The sequence below is a fragment of the Oryzias latipes genome, chromosome 21, assembly GCF_053564925.1.
Source record: "Oryzias latipes strain Hd-rR chromosome 21, Olatipes_Hd-rR_3.1".
In the NCBI taxonomy this organism is placed as follows: Eukaryota; Metazoa; Chordata; class Actinopteri; order Beloniformes; family Adrianichthyidae; genus Oryzias; species Oryzias latipes.
The window spans coordinates 18,311,561-18,333,345 of NC_136257.1; the positions used below are offsets into that span (position 1 = coordinate 18,311,561).

At 37.3% G+C, this 21,785-nt stretch overlaps 1 protein-coding gene across 1 annotated transcript; it reads left to right on the forward strand.

The window, feature by feature from the left end:
- On the forward strand, positions 1–21,158 carry igfbp2b (insulin-like growth factor binding protein 2b). Its single transcript, XM_023950918.2, has 4 exons — positions 1–473; positions 12,210–12,340; positions 15,140–15,280; positions 20,819–21,158. Exons 1-4 carry the CDS (start codon positions 113–115, stop codon positions 20,975–20,977), a joined length of 792 nt encoding a protein of 263 aa, XP_023806686.1. The 5' UTR covers positions 1–112; the 3' UTR covers positions 20,978–21,158.
- Positions 21,159–21,785: the final 627 nt, after the last annotated feature.

Here is a 21,785-nt window from a genome sequence, read left to right on the forward strand (position 1 = left end):
TTGACACATGCACTAAACTGTTTACTCAAAGGGTTGACTCTTGGATGATCCTCTGGTTCACGTTGCACTCGTCCCGGGGTCATTTTTATTGTGTTTAGAGTTTTTTACCAACATGAATCTCTGTTTAACATTTGTTTTTTTGCTAACATTCTTTGTTTCACCTGGAACTTTGCTGGCCGAAATAGTCTTCAGATGTTCAAGCTGCACAGCAGAGAACATGGTTGGATGTCCAAAAGTGGATGCCGGGTGCACAGAGATTGTGAGAGAGCCGGGCTGTGGGTGCTGTCCGGTGTGTGCCAGGATGGAGGGTGAGTTCTGTGGGGTCTACACCCCCAGATGCTCCAGTGGCCTGATCTGCTACCCTAGCATGGATGCTGATCTACCTTTGCAGCAGCTCATCCAGGGGTTTGGCCGCTGTGTACAACAATCAGACGAAGGCGCCATGATAGGTTTGGAGCACCAGGCAACAAACGGTGAGTCACAGAAACTATGACAAATCCTATTATCGGGAGTAAACAGGATGAACAACACAAGAAGCAAAAACTTATCACATCTAAAGCACTCTAAAATATGTATTATTTTGATATTTTTTTTCTATTTTCTAACACCACAATTCTGACAAAGAAAAGATGTTTACGTCAATGGAAAATACATGTATATATACACATATAAAATCCTTAAACAGTTCAGATTTTGGATGCTTATTGTATAAATCTAAGGAAAAATTACAAAAAGTCAAAAAGTCATCTTAAATTAATAAAATGACTAAAAAAGTCATCTTAGATTAATAAAATGACTAAAAAAGTCATCTTAGATTAATAAAATGACTAAAAAAGTCATCTTAGATTAATAAAATGACTAAAAAAGTCATCTTAGATTAATAAAATGACTTTTTAACTTAGGGACAAAAAAAGACTGTTTTTGTACTTAAGTCTTAAAAGTTCAATTTGTTAAATAAAACCAATCAGTAAATGTGTGTTTACCGTGTAGAGCCACAAAGAAGGTATGAGCTCCGTGACCCTTGTGCTATCCTAGGCACTTTAACATTGGGAGTTGGGTTATCTGGACCCCACAAGACTGAACCTTTTTTCTTCAATGATTTGTGATCTTCACTGGTGTCCACGGATTACATTAAATCCTCTTCACCTTTATCCACCTTTGTCAAGGTAGGGATAATACGTCAATGTAAGGTTGGGGTCATAGGATAGCAGAAGGATTAAATCGGACCTTGGAACGTTGCGACAAAGTGACCCAGTTGGACTAGTTATTGGGTTATCTTGTCATATATGGTCAGATTATCTCAAACTTTACAATGAAATTTTGGAATAAGATTCATGATTATAATATTTTTCACATAGACAAGCCAGAAAAAATATTTCGTTCTTTAGGTGTTGATTTGCTGAGATGTTTTGGGTCAATTAATACATTTATACATATGAAGCAGTAAGGCTAATAGCTGTTGCAGATCATGTACATTCTTACATGGAAACATTAGTCATTAGTGGATGTGGCCATATTTAGTAAAATAAACATCTCCACTAGACAAAAAGGGTTCAGAATTGGTTTAGAGACCCAGTCTGATGGAAATGGTGGTTTTAACATGTTCTTGTAGCATTTTTCTGATGATGGCAATATTTAAAGAAAATTAATCACAAAATTGTGTTTCTGAGTATTTCTTTATACTAATTGTGAAACTACGTCCTTATTTTAGCTAAAAACAACATTATCATAATTGAAAGACTTTTACAATAATAGGTCAAAGATGATTGAAGTGAGACTTTAAAGGCAGGAAGTTTGAAGGATTGACCTAAGGTTTGACCTTTCTGACATGTCAGTCAAATCAAGCCTCTATGGGATTTGGCCAAACATGGAGATTTTTATGATCAGCTAACCCACTTAATTTACACTTCTAGCATTTTGGTACCAGATATCACACACATGTATGGGGTTTATACAGATACACCCTGATACCATCCAATGACAGTTGACTGTACATTAGAAGTGTAAAACCCTTCAGAAATCCCAGGGTTACTGGTCCTCTTCCTAACCATAGTGCTTGGTGATTTTTTCATTTGTGTTCTTTTTTTATAGTTTTTTTTCTCGAAATTGACAAGTTTTTTTTCATGTTTTTAAATTAAGCAGCTGTTGCATGTCAACAAAAAAACTCTATGTTGTGAGCTTTTTGTCTTTCACCTCAGATTTGCTAGAAAAAGCTCTTTAAAACATGGAAAATAACACTAAAGTGTACTATAGTATAATGTATGCACTATAGTACTAATGTATATGTTACACTAATAATTACACTATTTATGACAGTTTTTTTTCTCTTTTCTGCACAAACTTCACAGACGTATCAACCTGAGATTCCACGACTTTTTATGTCCACATATGAAAGACGACAGAGCTGAGAGGGTGCACTTTCTTTTTTTAGCATGCACTCCATTGACACTCAGTTTGTTGTTGGGGAAAAATCACCATGGCAATGGGTGCAACATAATTAATCAAAATCTCTTTTTTGTATATACATGCATACCGAGGCATTTTGTTCAGACCACAGAAGGACAGAGCATGTGTTCTTTCCCCCCCAAACCTCCGAAACCACAGGTGTTGAGTTTTTATAAAAATAAGCTAATAAAAACAAACTATGTGTGTTCCTGTAACTATTAGCTATTGCATGATGTACTTGTTTGTGATTGCGTGTCTCTTTATCAGCCCTGGTGTTAAACGGTGTGCTTACCCATGAAGGAAAAGACATTTTAAAATGCATCTATGTTTAATTTTTAGTCAGTATTTTTTTCAAAATTTGTCTAAAGCTAAATCTATTCAATTTTTAATATAGTTTCATTCCAAATTTTTTATCCTAAACTGCAATAGAATACGGAAGTGGAATCAGTTTAGATGTAAAATAAATATACAAAAGCTTACCCATTAATATTGATTTCACTGTAAACAAACCAAATCTACATTTGTGTAACAGCTACTGATAAGAGCAAAGGAAAACTAGCTAGTCCTGCAAGTAAATCTAACTTTATCATATATTACATCAACTATTTTAAATGAACCGTGCTTCTATAAATCTGCACTGCAGGTGCTTGTTGTTGGGTCCTTTCTTTTTCTACCTACTCTACATGACCTCCAATCTTTGCTGAACAGTCCATTTGTATGTTTTGAAAACACCCCAAGGTTCACTTGCAGGTGATCTATGCCCTTTTTTTTGACGCAGACCAGAAATACTATGTGTGGCTCATACCAGAGTTTGTGTCTTAGTCACTTGCATACATATGGGGTTGACCTCTTTGGTTTTTGGCATTTTCCGGGCCATTAAAGGATCATAGAAAGGAGCGCCTTTGGCATACGTGTGGTAGGAGTTATCGTGAAGTATTTGTAAGGATAATGTGGTTTGCTCAAACTAATGACGTATGGACGATGCTGTCGTCGATGTGCTTACGCCCCACATTAGTCATTAGTGAGGTGTGTGCACTGCCTCCTCACTGACACTAACTACACTCTAATTTCCTCATTTCCGATGGTCACGCTGCACACAAGGAATGCGCAAGGAGCAGCACGACAGTTTAAATAAAAAATGCATGATTTCACCCGCAGACAGCCGTAAGGGCAGTTGTGACTCAGACTTTAGATGAACTTTCACACCTGCCGAACAATTGAAACAAGTCTAACTGTACAGGCCACATAAAACATCAAAAACAGAGCTTAAAAGCAGATCTATATGAAAACTGCTATTAGTATGATGCATGTTCCATTACTATGAATTTCCTACTAGAATTCACTGGAGACAGATATGCGTAAAGCAGAATTAGCGGTGCAACAAAAATGGCTATCAATATCGTAGCTATTCAGCTGTACAGTTTTTTTTGTGTTATTTTTTTTTTAGCTAGCTCAGATGAAGAAATTGAAGAGTACATAAATCTATTTGTCTGCAAGTGGATGATGCATCAGAATAAAGTGGAGCAGGGAGACTTCGGTCCACCCACATCACAGCATTTCCAATGGCATTTTTCCAGAAACATAATTTTAAGCTTTTAAACATTCTTTAATGTCCCCCATCATAAGTAATATGCTACAGGAAAATGTAAAAAAAACCAAAAAAAAACACCATTTTCATTGGAGTGGGTCTTTAAAAAGGTCAAACCTGGGTTTCTTATCATCTGGTAAATGATTGACTTACTTGCTTACAGCAGTATTCTCGGGGCAAACATCATGTCATGCTGCAGGACAATGATCTGAATTGCAGCAAAACCAGGTTAGCTGAGAAAAAAAAAGTAGTCAGCAAGATGAGAAGACTCAGAAGGTGTGGAATGATTGGAGGAAGATGGAACTGAGGTTGACACTAAACTACCAATGAAAATAGGCTGGACATGTTTCTTACAGTTTGCCAAAGTTCAGTCTTTAGCTGCACTTTCTACTTTACTGTAAAGATCAAAACATATTAAAGGAAACATATGGACACAGTCTACCTTTACAAGTTTTCGTCAGATCAACAAAAATATCTTGAAGTGTGCACATTTTAGCCAAAACTTGTAATCTAAAAACAATTTATTTCAAAAAATCTTGCTTAGTATCACGATTTGTTTTCTATGTTAGGAAAAGTAGGCCTTTTAGCTGTTTAATATCAGATTTTGCTCTATCCTTCATGTAGCTCTCTTAGAATTTAGTAGAATTTCTGTTTACTCTACTGACCAACATCTTACGACGGAGTATTAGGGCCACAAAAAAAAAAAAATTAGAGCCACCAAAAAAAAAAAAAAAGTAAAATTACGAGATTTTATCTCGTAAATTTAGGAGATAAAAACTCGTAAATTTAGGAGATAAAAACTCGTAAATTTAGGAGAAAAAAACTCGTAATTTTAGGAGATTACAGTGGAAGTGAGCATGCAGAGCAGCAGGTGAACGCCGTGCAGCCGCAGAGAAGACCGACTAAACTTTGTTGAACAGGTGAGCTGAATGTTTATTGATAACGTTCCAAATGTCTGGAAGGTCATTTGTTTGATTTACGATTCATTAAAGTTTTATTTATTGATGGTTGGTTTGCAGGATCTCTGCAGCCCGATGAAGCCGTCGTCGGTGTCCCTGCAGCTGTTTGCTTGAATCCTTTCTTCCTCCACCAAAGACAAGACTCTACGTCTGTGGGACGCTTCCGTCACACAAAAGGAGAAGCACTTTTTTTTTTTTTGGCATTTTCAACGTTCCAAAGCCAATATAAAACACTATTTTCATTCCTCTTTATTGTTTTATGCTGAAACGGGACATTTCATCTGCAGGAGGGGGCGTTTGTAAGACTGTTTACTTCCGCATTGGTGTTGGGATGACAGGTTCATGACGTAATGAGACAAATGAACTTCAGGATATGTGAATGAAAAGGAAAATAAAGGCTGCAGCGATTGTCTACACCCAAACGTGTCTCTGAGCTCCTTATTTTATATATTAAACTCCGCTTTACTGACACTGAACCCCGGAAAGACTGCTACACGGAAAATAATCTGATTTTGACTCGCCAAAAGGTTCAGAATCTCTTTGTTTTACACCTATAATAATCCGGAAATGAAGCTTCACAAAAGGCTCCACATACTTCATCTTCAAGCTAGGTTCCGATAAACGGACAACTTCGGTGTTTTTTCCTTAATCTACGACTTTTTTCTCGTAAATTTATGAGATTTGAAGTCGTAAATTTATGAGATAAAAAGTCGTAAATTTACGAGTTTTTATCTCCTAAATTTACGAGATAAAATCTCGTAATTTTACTTTTTTTTTTTTTTTGGTGGCTCTAATTTTTTTTTTTTTGGTGGCCCTAATACTCCGTCGTAACATCTAAAAGCAGCAGCAGTAGCTTTTTGTGTGGAACAGCTATGCAATGAAAAAATGGCATCCAGACTATCAACATACATGATTATCAACATGTATGTTGATAGTCATGACAATCAACATAAATTAACATCTAAAAAAAACAAGAAAATATTGTGAAGCAATTTAATATTAAAATTCATATTTTATGAAGATTTTTTCCCAACTGTATTAAATATTTTGAAGCATTTACATCTTTTAATTTTGGGAATTATTGCTTAGAAGGATTGAAAACCCAAAACTTTGTGTTTCAAAAAGACGAAAACAATGAGCTTCATGAATTTTATTTTGAAAATTGAAGAAGCCGCTCCTAAACAGGTATTTAACTTAAAACATTTGCAAAGGTTACCTCAGCCTTTAACTGGTCTCTGGGTTAGTATATGCATCTTGCTATGGTTCAGACACAATTACGGCGAAGACTACTGACCTGACAGATGTCCTGAAAACAGTCAGTGACACGCTTCACAAGGTGGGCAGGTCACAAAAGGTCATTGTTGGATAAGCTAGTTGTTAACAGAGTTTTTTTCCACGCTGATTAGCATAAAATTGAGGGAAAAGGTGGAGCAGCAACACTGATAATCAGATATAAGATATATAGCCTTCCGTTAGTTTTAATATGTTAGAATAAAAATGAATTCATGAAAATATAGTCAGCACATCAACAGTCTTGACGCCAAAATAACAAAGTCTGGTTTGTTTAAGGCAAATGGGGGTTTGCCACCTGGCAGTGCGTGTGCACAGAATAATAACTGGACAGTGCCACCAAGTGTATGAAGCTCTGAAGGCTGGAGGGGGACTTTCCCTCTCTGACATGATTTACTGCTAGGAGTTCGGCAGAGCTAATTACAGACGTAGTCGGACTTAAGCACACCCATGCCTCTGGCAGACGAATTCAAGAACTGAAAAAGAAAAGTCAAATAATCATCAATGAAATCCATCCTGGACTCTTACAAGTCTTGTATTTGTGTTGTAACAACTTGGATTCTTCTGAAACGTGTGGAGATGTTGTTACACCCCTGTCTAGGGGCTTGTAAAAGGATGTAACACAAAGGTAAAAGGAACAAATTAAACACCCCAACGACTCAAAAACTCTTACAAAGGCTGAAATTAAGTCAGGAATTTATTTACAGAAAAACTCAAAACTACACAAAAGAACCAAAATACAAGGACCAAAGCCTTTTACGATAGCAAACAAAGTAAAGCTCTGCTGCTGCAAGCTTGGAGGGGGAGTTCCAACAGATGACGTGGCAGTATTTAAACCTGGAGCCAGACGTTCTCAGCCAATCAGGAACTCCAGATGAGATGAGCTCCAATCTGCAAACAAAGACTGAAACTCCCACCGCAGCAGAAAACAAACAAACAAACAAACAACGACAGAAAACACTCCAGGTACAAAAGAACAAACAAACAAACATTAGGCCACAGCCATGACAGATGCTTTGTTTTTGTCGTCATTTCAGTGGTTCCACTGTGTCTCTTCCCATGACAAATCCCATTAACGTCCCATGTAAACAAGTCATGAAATTCCTCCCTAGTCTATCATACGGCAAAATATTAGAAACCTAAATGATCCTTGTCTTCGCAATCTAATTACAACCTTCGTGAAGAGCCAACACTTAGCATAGCATCAGACGTGTGACGAATGAGGGACAGGGATGCCTTGAGGGTGTTGAGCGACTTTTCTTTGAATATCTGGGATGAGGACTAAGGCAGCTAAAGAGCCTGTTATTAGAGTGGTCACAACACTACCTTGTGATTAAGTTAGATGGTAAATGAAGATGAGTGGATGTCATATGGTTTGTTTTGTGTGTAACACATGTATTCATCCAAAAAATGCAAGTAAGAGAAGTTTTTCTTTCCATTTTTTTATTAGAAGAGTGTTTAGACAAGAAGATGACCAGTGCTGAAAAAAAGTTAAGAATAACCTGATTTATTCTGTTTTCTGGGAAAATACCTTAATGTGTGGAAACAGAGAGCTCTCAGGAACCAGGGGGTATTCCAGAAAGCACGTTTAAACTACCCTGACTTTAACCCTGAACTCTGGCTGAAATCCGCCTGAACTTGCTTACTCTGGGTATGTCGGTTCCAGAAGACCGGCTATGAATTAATCCAGAATAAATCAAGTCAAACCTTAAATAATGTATAATATTTTGCTCTCCATAAAAATATATTCTGTCAATATTTTACAAAAATGAACATCCTGTAGAACAAAACAAACAAAGCCTGGAAATAATAATGAGAAATAACACATCATATAATTCCGTTTTCTTTGCTCTTTTGTCCATCTTTTTTAGAACTGAACTCCTGGCATCATTTTTAGCAATAAGTTCATTTCTGCTTGGTGTGTGACGTCCTGTGTGTGTCTTTGTGAAACGTATCAGAGGGATTTGATGTTTTCAAAACAACATTTTTATTGTGAATATCATTTTTAGGTCTTATAAAACATTCAAAGCTAAATCATAGAACTCATCACTGGGTTTACTCCAAATTTTTTTGTAATTTTCCAATTTTGTGCAACACCAACAATAAAAATCCTCCAAAAAACCTCAATACTTTCATAAAAAATTATCTGTTTATTTATGATCTCAGAAAGTGCACCTGTTTTACTTCCTGCATTACCTGCTGTCTTTATGTCCAATACTGACACCAACTAAACGACAGAAAAGACACGTAAAAGAAATGTCTAGAATAGTTAATAAATAATTACATTATTAACATGAGCTGAGTGATCCAACAGCACGCAATGCTCCAGGTGTTGCACAACCGAGGCTGTGCTCCTCGCTGCCTGCACCCCTCCCCTTTTCCTTATCACACACGTGGCAGGAGCGCGCAGCTGCGGGGGCGCCAATTCGCTGGTTTTAGGCTGTTGCAAAGTCTGTGAAATAAAAGATAATAGAAGACCGATAGTGGCACAATTTTTTTTTTCTTCCAAGCACGGTGAAGCCGCCCCTCATTGAAATTTGCGCCTCGGGCAATTGCCCGTATTGCCCGTGCCTGAAACCGCTACTGATCCTGGTGTTGCGCAATGGAGGCTGGGCTCCGTGCGCCGCTCCACCTCGCAGCCTGAGCCCAATACCCCTCCTCTTTTCCTTCTGTAAGACAGGAACGCGCAGCTGCAGGGATTCACAGGCTTCAGGCTGGTACAGACTCTGTAATATAACAGATAATAGTAAACCAATATTGGAGCAGATTTTTTTTCCAAGCACTGAGCTGCTGCCGCCACTGCCCCCAGGGCGATTGCCGTATTGCCTGTGCCTAAGGCCGCTACTACTACACCCCCCCTTTGGCATCGGGGGGGGGTACTATTTGAGAAGCACTTCCCTGTGTAAACGTGGATTTTGCTTTCATGGGTAGCGACTCAAGTTCTACGACTGTTTTTGGGCTAAGACAGGCGGCCATTGAATGGACATTAAAAGTGAAATCAGCTTGGACTTTGACCAATCAGAGACTCTGATTTTGTATGGACGTATGGACGGCGTCCCTTTTAAGTCACAGAGGTGGCAACTATTTGAAAATTGATGTGAAGTAAAGATTAATAAATGCGGTTTGTGCTCGGCCAGCATTCTATGACACCAAGTCTTTCATATTAATATTATTATTTCAATTACTTTTGTACAGACTCTTGGTCCAAATATAAAGACCAAATACATAAAAGAAAGTAAAACAGAAAAGGCAGTCATATAGAATAAAATCACCAGTAAAGGTACCAAAAAAGGGAATACTAAGAAGAATAACAGTGATAAAACATATAAAGTACAAAAGAGGAAGCTCTTTACCAGTGTTCATAGCACTCGTAGGGGTCTAGACCAGTATTCCTAAATTGGAGATGTTATCTACAAGTGCTATGTCTAATGTTGGTGAGTGCTAAAATGATTCTCTTTTTAAAAGCATTAAGACGTTGAATATAACCATAAATGAAGTGTCTTAAAAGCATGTGAAGAGTGTTAACTCTTGCACCAACAAACATTTCTGTAGGTCTGCAGTATTGTGGTCATTTTAATAGAATCCTAAAGGCATCATTATGGGCTACCTGCAGCTTCTGTGTGTTATAGTTAAAACACAGATGGGCAGGGCAAATAAAGAGGAGTAGAGTGGGACTTGAATAAAATAATCTTTATGGCAACTGAACATGAATTATCGGAATAGAGTTGTAGAAGAAAAGAATTTACGCCGCTTCTACATTTAATTATAGACGGTGGACATGAGCTAGTGAACAGTAGAAAAGGAAGAAGAAGAAGCCACTGCTTATACAGTGTGAACACCTCGTTTAGTGCGTTCTTGAACAAAATAATAATAATAATGGATTGGATTTATCTGCGCTTTCCAGATGCTCAAAGCACTTACAATGTGTCCATTATTCATTCACTCCTGAGAGAGACATTTATTTCAGTTATCGTAAACACACAAACTTAAAACTTCAAAAATAGCATTGACACTGAACAACGTCAACATAAGCATTGAACAAAATTAACCGAAAAAGGAATCAGGTGAAGCCAAGGCTTGTTTCCCAGACACTGATTACAACTACCAACAAATTGATAGTATCTACCGGTAGATAAAAAAAAAGAAGAAAAAACAAAAACACTCAAAATTACTTCACAACCACAAGAGTCTTTCAGTCCAGAAGGTGTTTTTGTTATATTTTAAATGTATACATTTTTTTAAACTGATATATGGAGTTTGCATTCTTCAAATCGCCAGATAATAAATTCCACATGTTAACCCCTGAACAACAATACTATTCTTTAATGTCTTAGTCCAGTACTAAGATAAACTAAATAAAAAAAATGTAAGTGCCCTTAATTTTGGAAATATTTGTTTTGTGGGTTGATTGCATGAAGAGTTTTGCAGAATAAAAATATGTTTTGTATTTGACTTGTAACTGTGCCCCATGATTTCTAAACAACAGGTCAACCAAGGCAATATGACGGAACAATATAGAATATACAATGTTGCTGTGTTTAAAAAATACTTGACTTTCAATAAAATGGCTAATGATTTGGACAATTTCGAGAGAACATGTGTTATGTGTGGTTTCCATGATAATTTATGATTCAAAATTACTCCAAGAAATTTTATTTAATGTACTCTTTCAAGAAGAACATCCTCCGTTTTTAACTCAAAAATGCCAACAGTAAATTTCTTTTCTTCTCTATTGAGTAAACAAATGGCGACCTCCATTTTTTAATTGGAATAATCTTTGCTATTTCTATGTTATTTGAAGAAATGCCCTCTTTATATATATTATATACATATTAAATAATTGAGTTAGTGGTTCAGCAATGAACTCAATTGTGTTTTAATTAATAATATCTATGTTATTCAATTTTTTCAAATCTTTTATTTGGTATATTTTCTCACAATTTCTAGTATTTCATATGTACTAACCTCAGACACAGACATTGACAACTTATTTGGTTGGATTATAAATTCTTTCAACTTCTTTTTTGGCTCTTTTTTCAAGTTTAATTCCAACTATAGCAAAATAATAATTTAATTAATTTGCAATAAGCATTGGGCTTCTAATACAAAGATAATCATTTTTTAAATAAATTGGATAATTCATACTTGGTGATAATTGGTACTTGGTAAGCTACTGATGTAGCCACAGCTGCCCTGGGGCAGACTGTCAGAGGCGTGGCTGGCAGTTTGCACCCTTTCATGCCCATTTACACTCCAGATCAACAATGGAGGCAGGGAGGGTGAAGTGTCTTCCCCATGGACACGACAGTTGACTGGGGGGAGCGGGGATCAAACTGCCAACCCATCGATCATTGGACGACCTGCTCAACCACCTGAGTGACTTGAAGCCTGAAGTTATGTCCAGCCACGAAAGAAAATCCTTTATATTTTTGCTTTGAGGTAGATGCTAAATGAAGGTAATTTTGGAGATGACGGGGTTTGATGCATATTTGTATCAATAGGCATCAAGTGGTTAAGAACTCCAACCCTTCTATAAGGGCATGTTTTAAGTTTCTAGGATCTAAGCTGTTTTTGCAGCAAGTTAAAACCAAGTAACTGAAAATTCCCCCCGTTTATTTAGCAGTTAATATGGGAATTGTCTGAGATTTTAAGTTTTATAGAATAAATTATCTGTTGCACAAAATTGACCACAATTAACCCAAAGATGAACAATATGATGGTTCAAACATTTTCATAGCTTAGACTTTGTTGAAGTTCTTTTGGCTGAAAGGTTGCACCTATTCATTTCAATGGGTAAAATGCTTCAAGTTTGCTAAAATACAATAAATAAAAATCTAAAAGTTGCTGAAAAGATTGCCAAAGAGAGCAACTGTGGACAAACACGAAGTCAGCTTTTGTGTTTTCTCTCTCTTTTTTCCTTCCCCCAGAGGTGCAAGGGACTGAAAATCCACTGACCAAGAGACCGTCCATGGATGCCTGGTTGAGGCTGGAGTCTGCTATAAAAATACACCAGAATGATCTCAAAAGTAAAATGAAGATCAGCCAGAGACAACCACAGGTCAGCAGTGAGCACCTCTGTCATTAAAAACTGGAAATGGTTTATTTCAAGCAATCAGAGCAAGAATAAAGCACAAACAATTCAATCAACAGAGTTTAACATCCATAAACATAGGATAAGTAGTGGTCAAATCATAGATTGCTTATAAAATTCTTTTTCAGTCTGGGTACATTTTACTCCTTAAATCCTCACATTTTTTTTGTATCTTTATTTGTTTAGAGCAACAGAACATTAAAAGTAATGCACATTGGTACCTCAAAAAATACTTTTATTTAAAATGTTGCATGACCGTCTAACCATAAATACCCAAGCAATGGTTCAACATAACAAATTTGTCATCATAACATACTCAATATGCAACATTATGATTGGATGGTGACATCTGTTCACTTTTTTTTATCAGAAGGCATTGGCATGGCAATGTCTATAACGGTCCAAACCACATCGACAAACGCATTATAAAGATCACGATAATTAAAAAAGCAAATGAAATAAAATAAATGTTTTGGAAAAAACTAAAAAAATTTAAATACCAAAATGTAACAAACCAACTAAATGAAAATGAAACACATGGAGAAACCAAAGAAGGAAGGAACCAAGGGAGATCGCTGATTGGATGATTATATCCAGTATCGCTTCATGTCAAATAACTTTCAGTTAAAATGATGGACAACAGTCAGCATCCAATCAGAAATCTACCATAGTACCTACCTTTTTCTGTGTTTTTTTTTCATAACATTTCATTTTGATTTCTAAAAATTGTTTTTGTTTTCCGAAATTTTTTGTTTGTGTTTTACATTTTGACTACTGTAATTTTGCTTTGTTTTTTAAAATGTAATGCTGTTTGTTTTTTATGTGTTTTGTTTTTTTAATTGTCATTGTGATCCTTAACATGTGATTTGTAAACCTGATTTGAACTTCAGGGCCACCGTAGTTTTCAGTGCTCAAACAAAACATTTTTTTCACCTGTACTGAGGCGTAAGAGTGTCAATGATCAATATAAAAAAAGAACAATCGGTCAATCTTTTCTTTTCCGTCCCATCAGGCCCTGCAAGCTATTTAGCATTCAAGCACAACCACAACAGAAAAAAAACAGTGAAGTGCAGAAATGCAGAAGTGGGAATTTTGTGGGAATTTTGGACTCCGGCAGCCCCATGACCCCGAAAGGGACAAAACGGGTTTAGAAGATGAACGAATGAATGTTTTCTATTAAAACCATGAACCTCAGATTGAACTTAGATTTAACTTCAAACAATGGAAAGCTATCTTAATCTCAACAAAGTGATGTGTGATCTTTTGTCAAAAGGTAAAAAAAGAAATCAGGGATCAGAGGAAGAGATATATTTGTACGCAGGACACACTGACTGTAAATAAAAAGGAAATACCTACGGCTGATATCAAGCACGGATGCACTTGAGTGGGCGGTCATGTGATGTCATAAACTCTAAATAAAACGTGTGCTTTGGAGTTGAAGCGGAGGTTGGGTTTCACATACACTCCAGTGCACACTGAGTTCTTTAGTAGTCCACCTGCACCATGCTGGACTCTTCATTCTCCTTATTCTGTGATTGAACAGCTTTGTAGAGAAATGAGCAGATTCTGCTTGGTGGGTTTAAGTCAAAGTAAAGTCTATGTAAAGGTATGAGATCCAGGTTGGTTTGAACTTTACATCAAATCTAGCTTGTTAGCTTTTATTTATCAAGAAAATGTAAAAATAAAAGCCTTTATTTAGAAATGGAAACTTTCTGTTGCTTTTAAACAAAACCAGAATCTTGAAAGAAGAGATTAAGACATCAAACGGCAAAGTACAGGCATCCAAAAACTGGTGGAGAAAATTTAAAAAAGGTTTTCTTTAGGTGTATTCCTTCTGAGCATGCTCACAGAGGCTGTAGGAAACAGCAGTAGGAGCAGACAGAGAGGGAGAAAACCTTTCATCCATACATTCAGATGGACGATAAGCTTCATGGCAGGTGGACTTTCCTGTGCCTGGTCTCATCCTCAGCCAAGTAATCATAAGACTGGACCTCTATGATCCCAGCAGCAGCAGCTGACGTCCAGACGGTGATCCAGTGCAAACTGAAATAAATAAGAGTGTTTCCACAAGCACAGATATAAGGTATCCGTGTTTTTGCCATGCACAAATGTGTCAGTACTTAAAGCTGCTCTCCTCTACCACTGAAAATAAGTTGCTGCCTGCACAACCTCTTCACCTCACAAATGAAGAGGAGAAGAAACAGATAAATAGATAAAACAAGGGCTGCACGGTTAGCTCAGTGGTTAGCGCTCTTGCCTCACAGCAAGTGTGTGATTGTGACTGGTGACCTGTCCAGGGTGAACCCCAGCCTTCACCCGCAAGTGGCCGGGACAGGCTCCGGCAGCCCCGTGGCTGAAAGAATGAATGAATGAAATAAAACAAGAGTAAAGAGATATATAAATAAATGCAGATTAATAAATAAATACAACAAAACAACAAGAGTAAAGAGAGAGATGTGATAGTTTAGGTTAACAGGGTGTACAGACTTTTATTTTGACTTTTCAACAAAATAGTCAATGAGAATTCTTTGCTTCCAGCTGAAACCAGCCTCCTGTGGTCTTTTGAGGAACTGTAACAGGCTTTTCTGGCTTCCCTCCAAATTTGGGAGCGGAGAGCATCAATGCAATGTCCACATGTTTCATAGAATAAACAAAGACTACCATGAACACAGTTATAACCAATGTGCATTGCAAATAATGACATCTCTTTGATAGATCCTACACAGATGCTATGACATTAAAACTATGTTTTATCTTTAATGTCAGAGTCCCTGTCAGCAGGAGCTGAACAAAGTCTTAGAAGAAATCTCGAAGATGACCTCTGAGGATAACAGAGGCCCTCTGGAGGACCTGTACGGGCTCAAGTTTCCAAACTGTGACAGACGTGGACTGTACAACGTCAAACAGGTGAGTGCTCAACAGAATTTTGCTCTCATTTCAGGTACAGTCAAAGTCACAAATCCAGTTTTTAGGTCATTGTTTTGGCCTTTGCAAATGCGAGGTCATCTCTTGAAAATCTGGGATTATGTAACCTTTCATTCTAGTTCAAAAAGCATAAACTTGAAGTGATCTTTGATCTATATATTAGTGATTTATTCCTCTTCACTGAAACATACAAAATATGAACGTTTACATTTTGGTTGCAATATTAATCAGAATCAACACCCCAGTAAAACGTTTATGAAGATCTGTCTTTCCTGGAAGCAAGGGAATTAGTTTTGTTTTAGACTTCTTTTTTCTGTTTGCTTTTTAAAAAAAAGATTTTTATTGATCTTTCGTCTTATAAAAAATCTAGAAAACAATAACTATACACTAAATTATTGAGACTAATACTACATGTACTATCAATGAAAGCAACTGCAAATTTGCATTTGACCTGACTAAAAACTTTAAGGGGTGGTTTGTCAGAATTCAATGTTAAATTGCATTAAGAACTGTTTAGGATGGGCTTGTCTGACTCAAAACAACCCAATGCCCTAGATTAAATCTATTTCTTAGTTTGAATACATTACTTTGTCTTTTTCTTTTTTTTTTATACTTCAGATTGAAAGCATAAATTTGATCTGTAAGCTTTCAGAAAAGCTCCGTGCGAGTCAAACAATGGGAATTCCTGTGATTGAGCAAAAGCTGTACAGTGATCCCTTGTTTACTTTTCACGGTTTCGCTACTTCACGGATTTGCATCGTGCATTGTGTTCTGCATTCTGATTGGCTAAAAAGTCACTCCGCTTCTTCTCTACCTGTGCGTCAATAACGTTGCAGTTTAATATGTACACATACGTAAATCAGCTTGCCAAATTTACAGTATGTATGTGCAAATTCTCTTGCAATTTCGAGTTTCTCTAAAACCCAAGAAAAAAGAGCAACAACAACTGCCTATCACTGTGTTCTTCTCCCGAACAAACACAGCTGCACCGCGGGCTTCAAAAGAAGAAAACACTGCAGAGCGGAGTCAGGATGCAGCGGCTCAGTCTGTAGAGCAGTAAAATACACCTGAGTCACTATTTGTCCCACTGTACTTTGTATCTTTTTATAATCTATTTAAATTTTCTCCTGTTTAATCCAATTACTCTTGGGTCGCGGTGGGCGGGGCTAATCTCCGCGATTTGAAGCCTTCTATTCACATTGTTGATTAAAATTATTATTTGACAGTACAGTACAGAAGTTATTTGTTAAAAAAAACGTTTCTAAAGTACTTTTATTTGTGAAACAAATGCTTGAGCCTGTAAAATGGTCTGTTCTTTCTTTTCAATGTATAACAGAGTATTTAATTGTATAATAATTGTAAGAAAAAAGAAAGGTTTCTACTTCACGGATTTTGCCTATCACGGGTTCTTTTTGGAACGTAACCCCCGCGAAAAACAAGGGTTTACTGTATAATAAATCATTAATTGTTTTGTCTGTTTTATAGATGGTAAGAGCACAAAAAGGTCATAAGGCTGAAACAAGGCATCAGGAAAAGACTGCAGAGTTCGTGTATTGTTGAACCCTGCAGTGTAATTAAAAATGTTAATGTTAAAAAATATTTTAAAAATTCTTTTTTTTTTTTCACTCCAAAAAAAAATGAAGCGGGGTCAAGGGTCAAACAGATGGTTTGAATAAAATACAAAACAAAAAGACGTGTTAAAAGACTTACTCTTGATGTAATCTTTTGTGAAATTGCTTGGTTTTGAAGCCAGCCTCCAGGAATTGCAACAATTATTAGCTGGGGGGGTTTACTTATAATTGTGGAAAAGAAGGTTGGCTTGGTTTCCGCACCTGGAGTGACATTTTACCAAGCAACTAAGTGTTGCTGTCTGTTTAATCCAGCTTTGCTCCATAAAAAAAACAAAAGCACTAATCATAGTAAACCTGCAGTTTAGCATTACCATTAAAGCGTGAGTGCAGTTGTTTGTCTTCAATTTTAGTTCCTAACCAAAGGTGATCTTCATGGAATTAAAAATTACTATAGATGCTTTTTATACACCAATGTACAGATGAATTTAAACAAAGTTCTCAGTAATTAATATTTTTTTGTAGACGAAAATTGCTTCTAATGTTTGGTCTAAGTCACTGCACACACCCTACACACAGACCTGTAACTTTCCATCATGTGTGCAGTTCAAAAACATTTAAATCTAATACGCTTGTCGCCTTGACATTCTTCTTATGTGGCCCAGGAGATCAAACACAGTTCTTTTGTGTTTTGTTCAGATTTATGCAAGATGGAATTTTTTTAAGTTGACCTGTGATACATGCATGGACCATAAATGCACCATAAAGTTCAAGTTTCCGACAGGATTATGTGTTAGGTGTGAAAACTGATTTTGATGGTTTAACTGAACCTCTAGTTGTTCCAGTTTAAACGGAGATCAAATGGATTTATTGAAATCTATTCTTAAATGTTTGTGCCATTTCAATTTACCACACTTTTTGCACTATAAAGCACACTTAAAGTTTTAATTTTGTTTTAGAAATGACATTACACATTATAATCTGGAGTACCTTTTATATGGATTAATAATTCTGATAGTGTTTATTGATGTTAAAGTGGTTGTGAGAGGTATAGGTTTCTCTGTCAAAATGTCAGTTTGTTACTTTTATGTGTTCCAAGCAAATTTGGGTGTTATTGCAAATACGCTAACGTGTAATGTTTTTATTTTTTACATTTTTTAAACCAAGGTCAGGAGTTAGAGTAGTCACATTATTGTTTGTTTTAGCGGCATCTGTCTGATTTTTTAGGTGTTGCAAATAAGGTTGCAAGTTACATAAGGGGTAATGCCAGATAAGGTGTCCATTATCACAAATTAACGTATGACTTGGAAGCCTGAACTGTCCTCTGCTTCTTGTCTGACGGTTGCTTTCACAAAGTCTGTTAATTTCTGATAATGGCCACCTTTCTGATAATGGCTACATCCCGATTGTAGCATGATCACTTACAAAATATATATTTATATGCTTCTAACATGGCTACAGCTTCTAACGTGGCAAACATTTCAAACGTGGCTAACACTTCTAATGTGACTAACATTGCTATCGCTTCTAAAGTGGCTAACGCTTCTAACATGGCTAACACTTCTAACGTGACTAACGCCTCTAACGTTGCTAATGCTTCTGACGTGACTAATGCTTTACCGTGACCAACGCTTCTAACGTGACTACACTTCTAACACCCCCAACGCTTCTAACGGGACTAACGCTTCTAAACTGGCTAACCCTTCTAACATGGCTAAAACTCTAACGTGACAAGCACTTTTAACCTGGCTAACACTTTTAACGTGGCTAACGCTTCTAACTTGACTAACGCTTCTAACGTGACGAATGCTTCTAATGTGGCTAACGCTTCTAACGTGATTAACACTTCTAACGTGGCTAGAGCTTCTAGCATGACTACCTTTTCTAATGTGGCTAAGACTTCTAACGCGATTAACGCTTCTAAAGTGGCTAACGCGTCTAGCATGACTAGCGTTTCTAACGTGGCTAAGGCTTCTAACGTGATTAACGCTTCTAAAGTGGCTAACGCGTCTAGCATGACTAGCTTTTCTAACGTGGCTAAGACTTCTAACGTGATTAACGCTTCTAACGTGGCTAACGCTTGTAGCATGACTGGCGTTTCTAAAGTGGCTAAGGTTTCTAACGTGATTAACGTTTCTAACATGGCTAACACTATTATCGTGGCTAGCATTTTAACGTGGCTAACACTTTTAACGTGATGACTGCTTCTAACGTGACTAACACTTCTAACGTGGCTAGAGCTTCTAGCATGACTAGCTTTTCTAACGTGGCTAAGACTTCTAACATGACTAACACTTCTAATGTGGCTAGCGTTTCTAATGTGGCTAAGGCTTCTAACATGACTAACACTTCTAATGTGGCTAGAGCTTCTAGCATGACTAGCTTTTCTAACGTGGCTAAGACTTCTAACTTGACTAACGCTTCTAACGTGACGAATGCGTCTTATGTGGCTAACGCTTATAGCGTGATTAACACTTCTAACGTGGCTGGAGCTTCTAGCATGACTAGCTTTTCTAACGTGGCTAAGACTTCTAACATGATTAACATTTCTAAAGTGGCTAACGCTTCTAACATGGCTAGCACTTCTAACATGAATAACGCTTCTAACGTGATTAACACTTCTAATGTGACTAACACTTCTAAAGTGACTGACGCTTCTAACGTGGCTAACACTTCTAACATGACTAGCGTGGCTAACGCCTCTAACGTGACTAACGCTCCTAACATGATTAACACTTCTAACGTGGCTAACACTTCTAACATGACTAGCGTGGCTAAAGTATATACATTTTTGATCTCCTCTCTTTTTTTTAGTTTTCCTCTTTTGGCAGAAACCAACATATGATGTGGTGAATTTTTACCTTTAACATACACACTACATGCAATTACTTTTATTTCTCTACCAAAGCTGTCACATAAACACATTTTAATTGCTGAATATTTTTTATATGAGCAACACAAACAAACAAGGATGCAAGGACAGATGTCTTTTTGTATGAAAGAACAAGCTTCTGAGCTCAATGTTACAAGGCAAAAACTACCCAGCTTGGAGATTTTCATGGGAAGACTTTTGTTTAAGACGAGGAGCCAACTTTGCTGTCGTCTAGTGGGAATTTGAAATCTGCTCATCCATAGAAATGAGGCGGAAAAGGGCAAACAAGGTCACCATATCCAGTGTTTTCTCGTAGAGATAGTGGGGCACAAAGGAGATTTGAACAGATGCCACCGTTCCCCTAAAAGCAGGGCTCTCAACCACTCAGCCAATTTCCATCACTGGTCACAAACAACAGCATTGTTTTGGATTGGAGTCCTCAGTTCCCAGGGTGGAACACTGTACCTCCTCAACACTTGGCTCCCCTTTGGAGTTGTCCCTCCTTGTTGTGCAGTAATTACTGTAACTGTCACTTTTTTTGTTTTTCCCCACTGAAGGAAGAAAACGGAAAGTCTTTTCTTTTGCCCCTACCTCCTCATTATTTTTCCATCAGCCCCTACGTGGTGGCTCCGCGTGCGCGGTGTAAACTCTGTTCACTTCAATTACGACCTATTTTTTTGAGATAAGGGCGGGGGGGATCTGTGGGGGTGGGACGCGGGTGGGGCCAGGTTCCAGCTTGCATGCCTCTTGGTGTGGTTGTTTGCAAGAACATATGGTTTTGGATAGGTTGTGAGTTGGGGGGCATGACCTGAGGATGGGCTGGTATTGGTTGAAAACCGTCCCACCCAAAACACAAGGCCTCCATTCTCATCCAATGACAGCTGACGAATATACGCCCCCTACCCCCCATTCCAAAAAAACCCCAACAAAGGAATACACACACACACATACACATTTCCAGCCACCATGTGCTATGCTTCATTAACGCGTCCCCTACTACCCACTGTGATCCTCTCCCCCCTTCTTTTCCTCCCAAGTGTTTTTCACTTTATCCAGTTTGTTGTTCTTCTCTTATTCCAGTGCAACATGTCTACCCACGGTCAGCGTGGGGAGTGTTGGTGTGTTAACCCCTTCACCGGACTTCAAATTCCATCAACGCCTAAAGTCAGAGGAGATCCCAACTGTAATCAGTTCCAGGAGGAGCTCTTAGTGATGCCCACAGAAACAACGGCTCGCTAGAAGACTTCACCAAACCAAGTGTTTTTTGTTTTGTTTTTTCACCAGACCAGAGAAGGTTAACAACATTGTTCTGAACATTGTGTAACTGGTTATGGTAAAACACAAACACAAAAAAGTGCATATGTCAGCAACATTCTCCCAGAGGTTGCCAAAAACATCCAATAAAAGAGTCGAAATGAAAGAGTTTTTATTTTTCAACTATTCCAGCTTTTTTTCCCTCTGCATTTAGACTATTTATGATAAGTATCAGGTCCAATTTTGATATAAGGGAACAATAAAGTAACTTTTTACTATTTGGTATTGGAGTAAAAAAAACCCAGATTTGGGAAACAAACAAAAAAAATCAGAAAATAAAAGATTCAATCAGAAAGCACTTTCTTTTTACATTTTTGTTAGGAATGGACCATAAAATTTGGAGCTTATATATCTTTAGCAATGATATACTTTATAAACAGGTGTCCTTTCATGTATTTTTCAAATAGAAAACAAAATGAGTTTTATAATTCAAAGGAGGATCCATTTGTGCCAGATTTGATAACATTTGTTATTTTGGACTCTTATTTGATAAGTCAATGTTTCCATTCTGAATGTTCCCACCCAATCATCCATCCAAAGTGGGTTCACCCTGGCCCAGCCATGTTCTTGTAATGGTTTTTTTAAATGCCACTGTAGTAGAAAAAAAAAACTGCAGCATTGCAAATCTTAAAGTTTACAATGTAAGATTATCTCAATCTTACATTTAATAAATGGTACAAAACCCGGCCTTAAAGCCTTAGAGCAAACATGTGTTGGAGCGTTGAAAACTGCA

Coding starts and splice junctions, on each gene's coding strand:
- igfbp2b (XM_023950918.2), top strand. CDS start 113: ATGAATCTCTGTTTAACATTTGTTTTTTTGCTAACATTCTTTGTTTCA. Junction 474..12,209: donor GGAGCACCAGGCAACAAACG/GTGAGTCACAGA, acceptor TCCTTCCCCCAG/AGGTGCAAGGGACTGAAAAT. Junction 15,281..20,818: donor GACTGTACAACGTCAAACAG/GTGAGTGCTCAA, acceptor CTCTTATTCCAG/TGCAACATGTCTACCCACGG.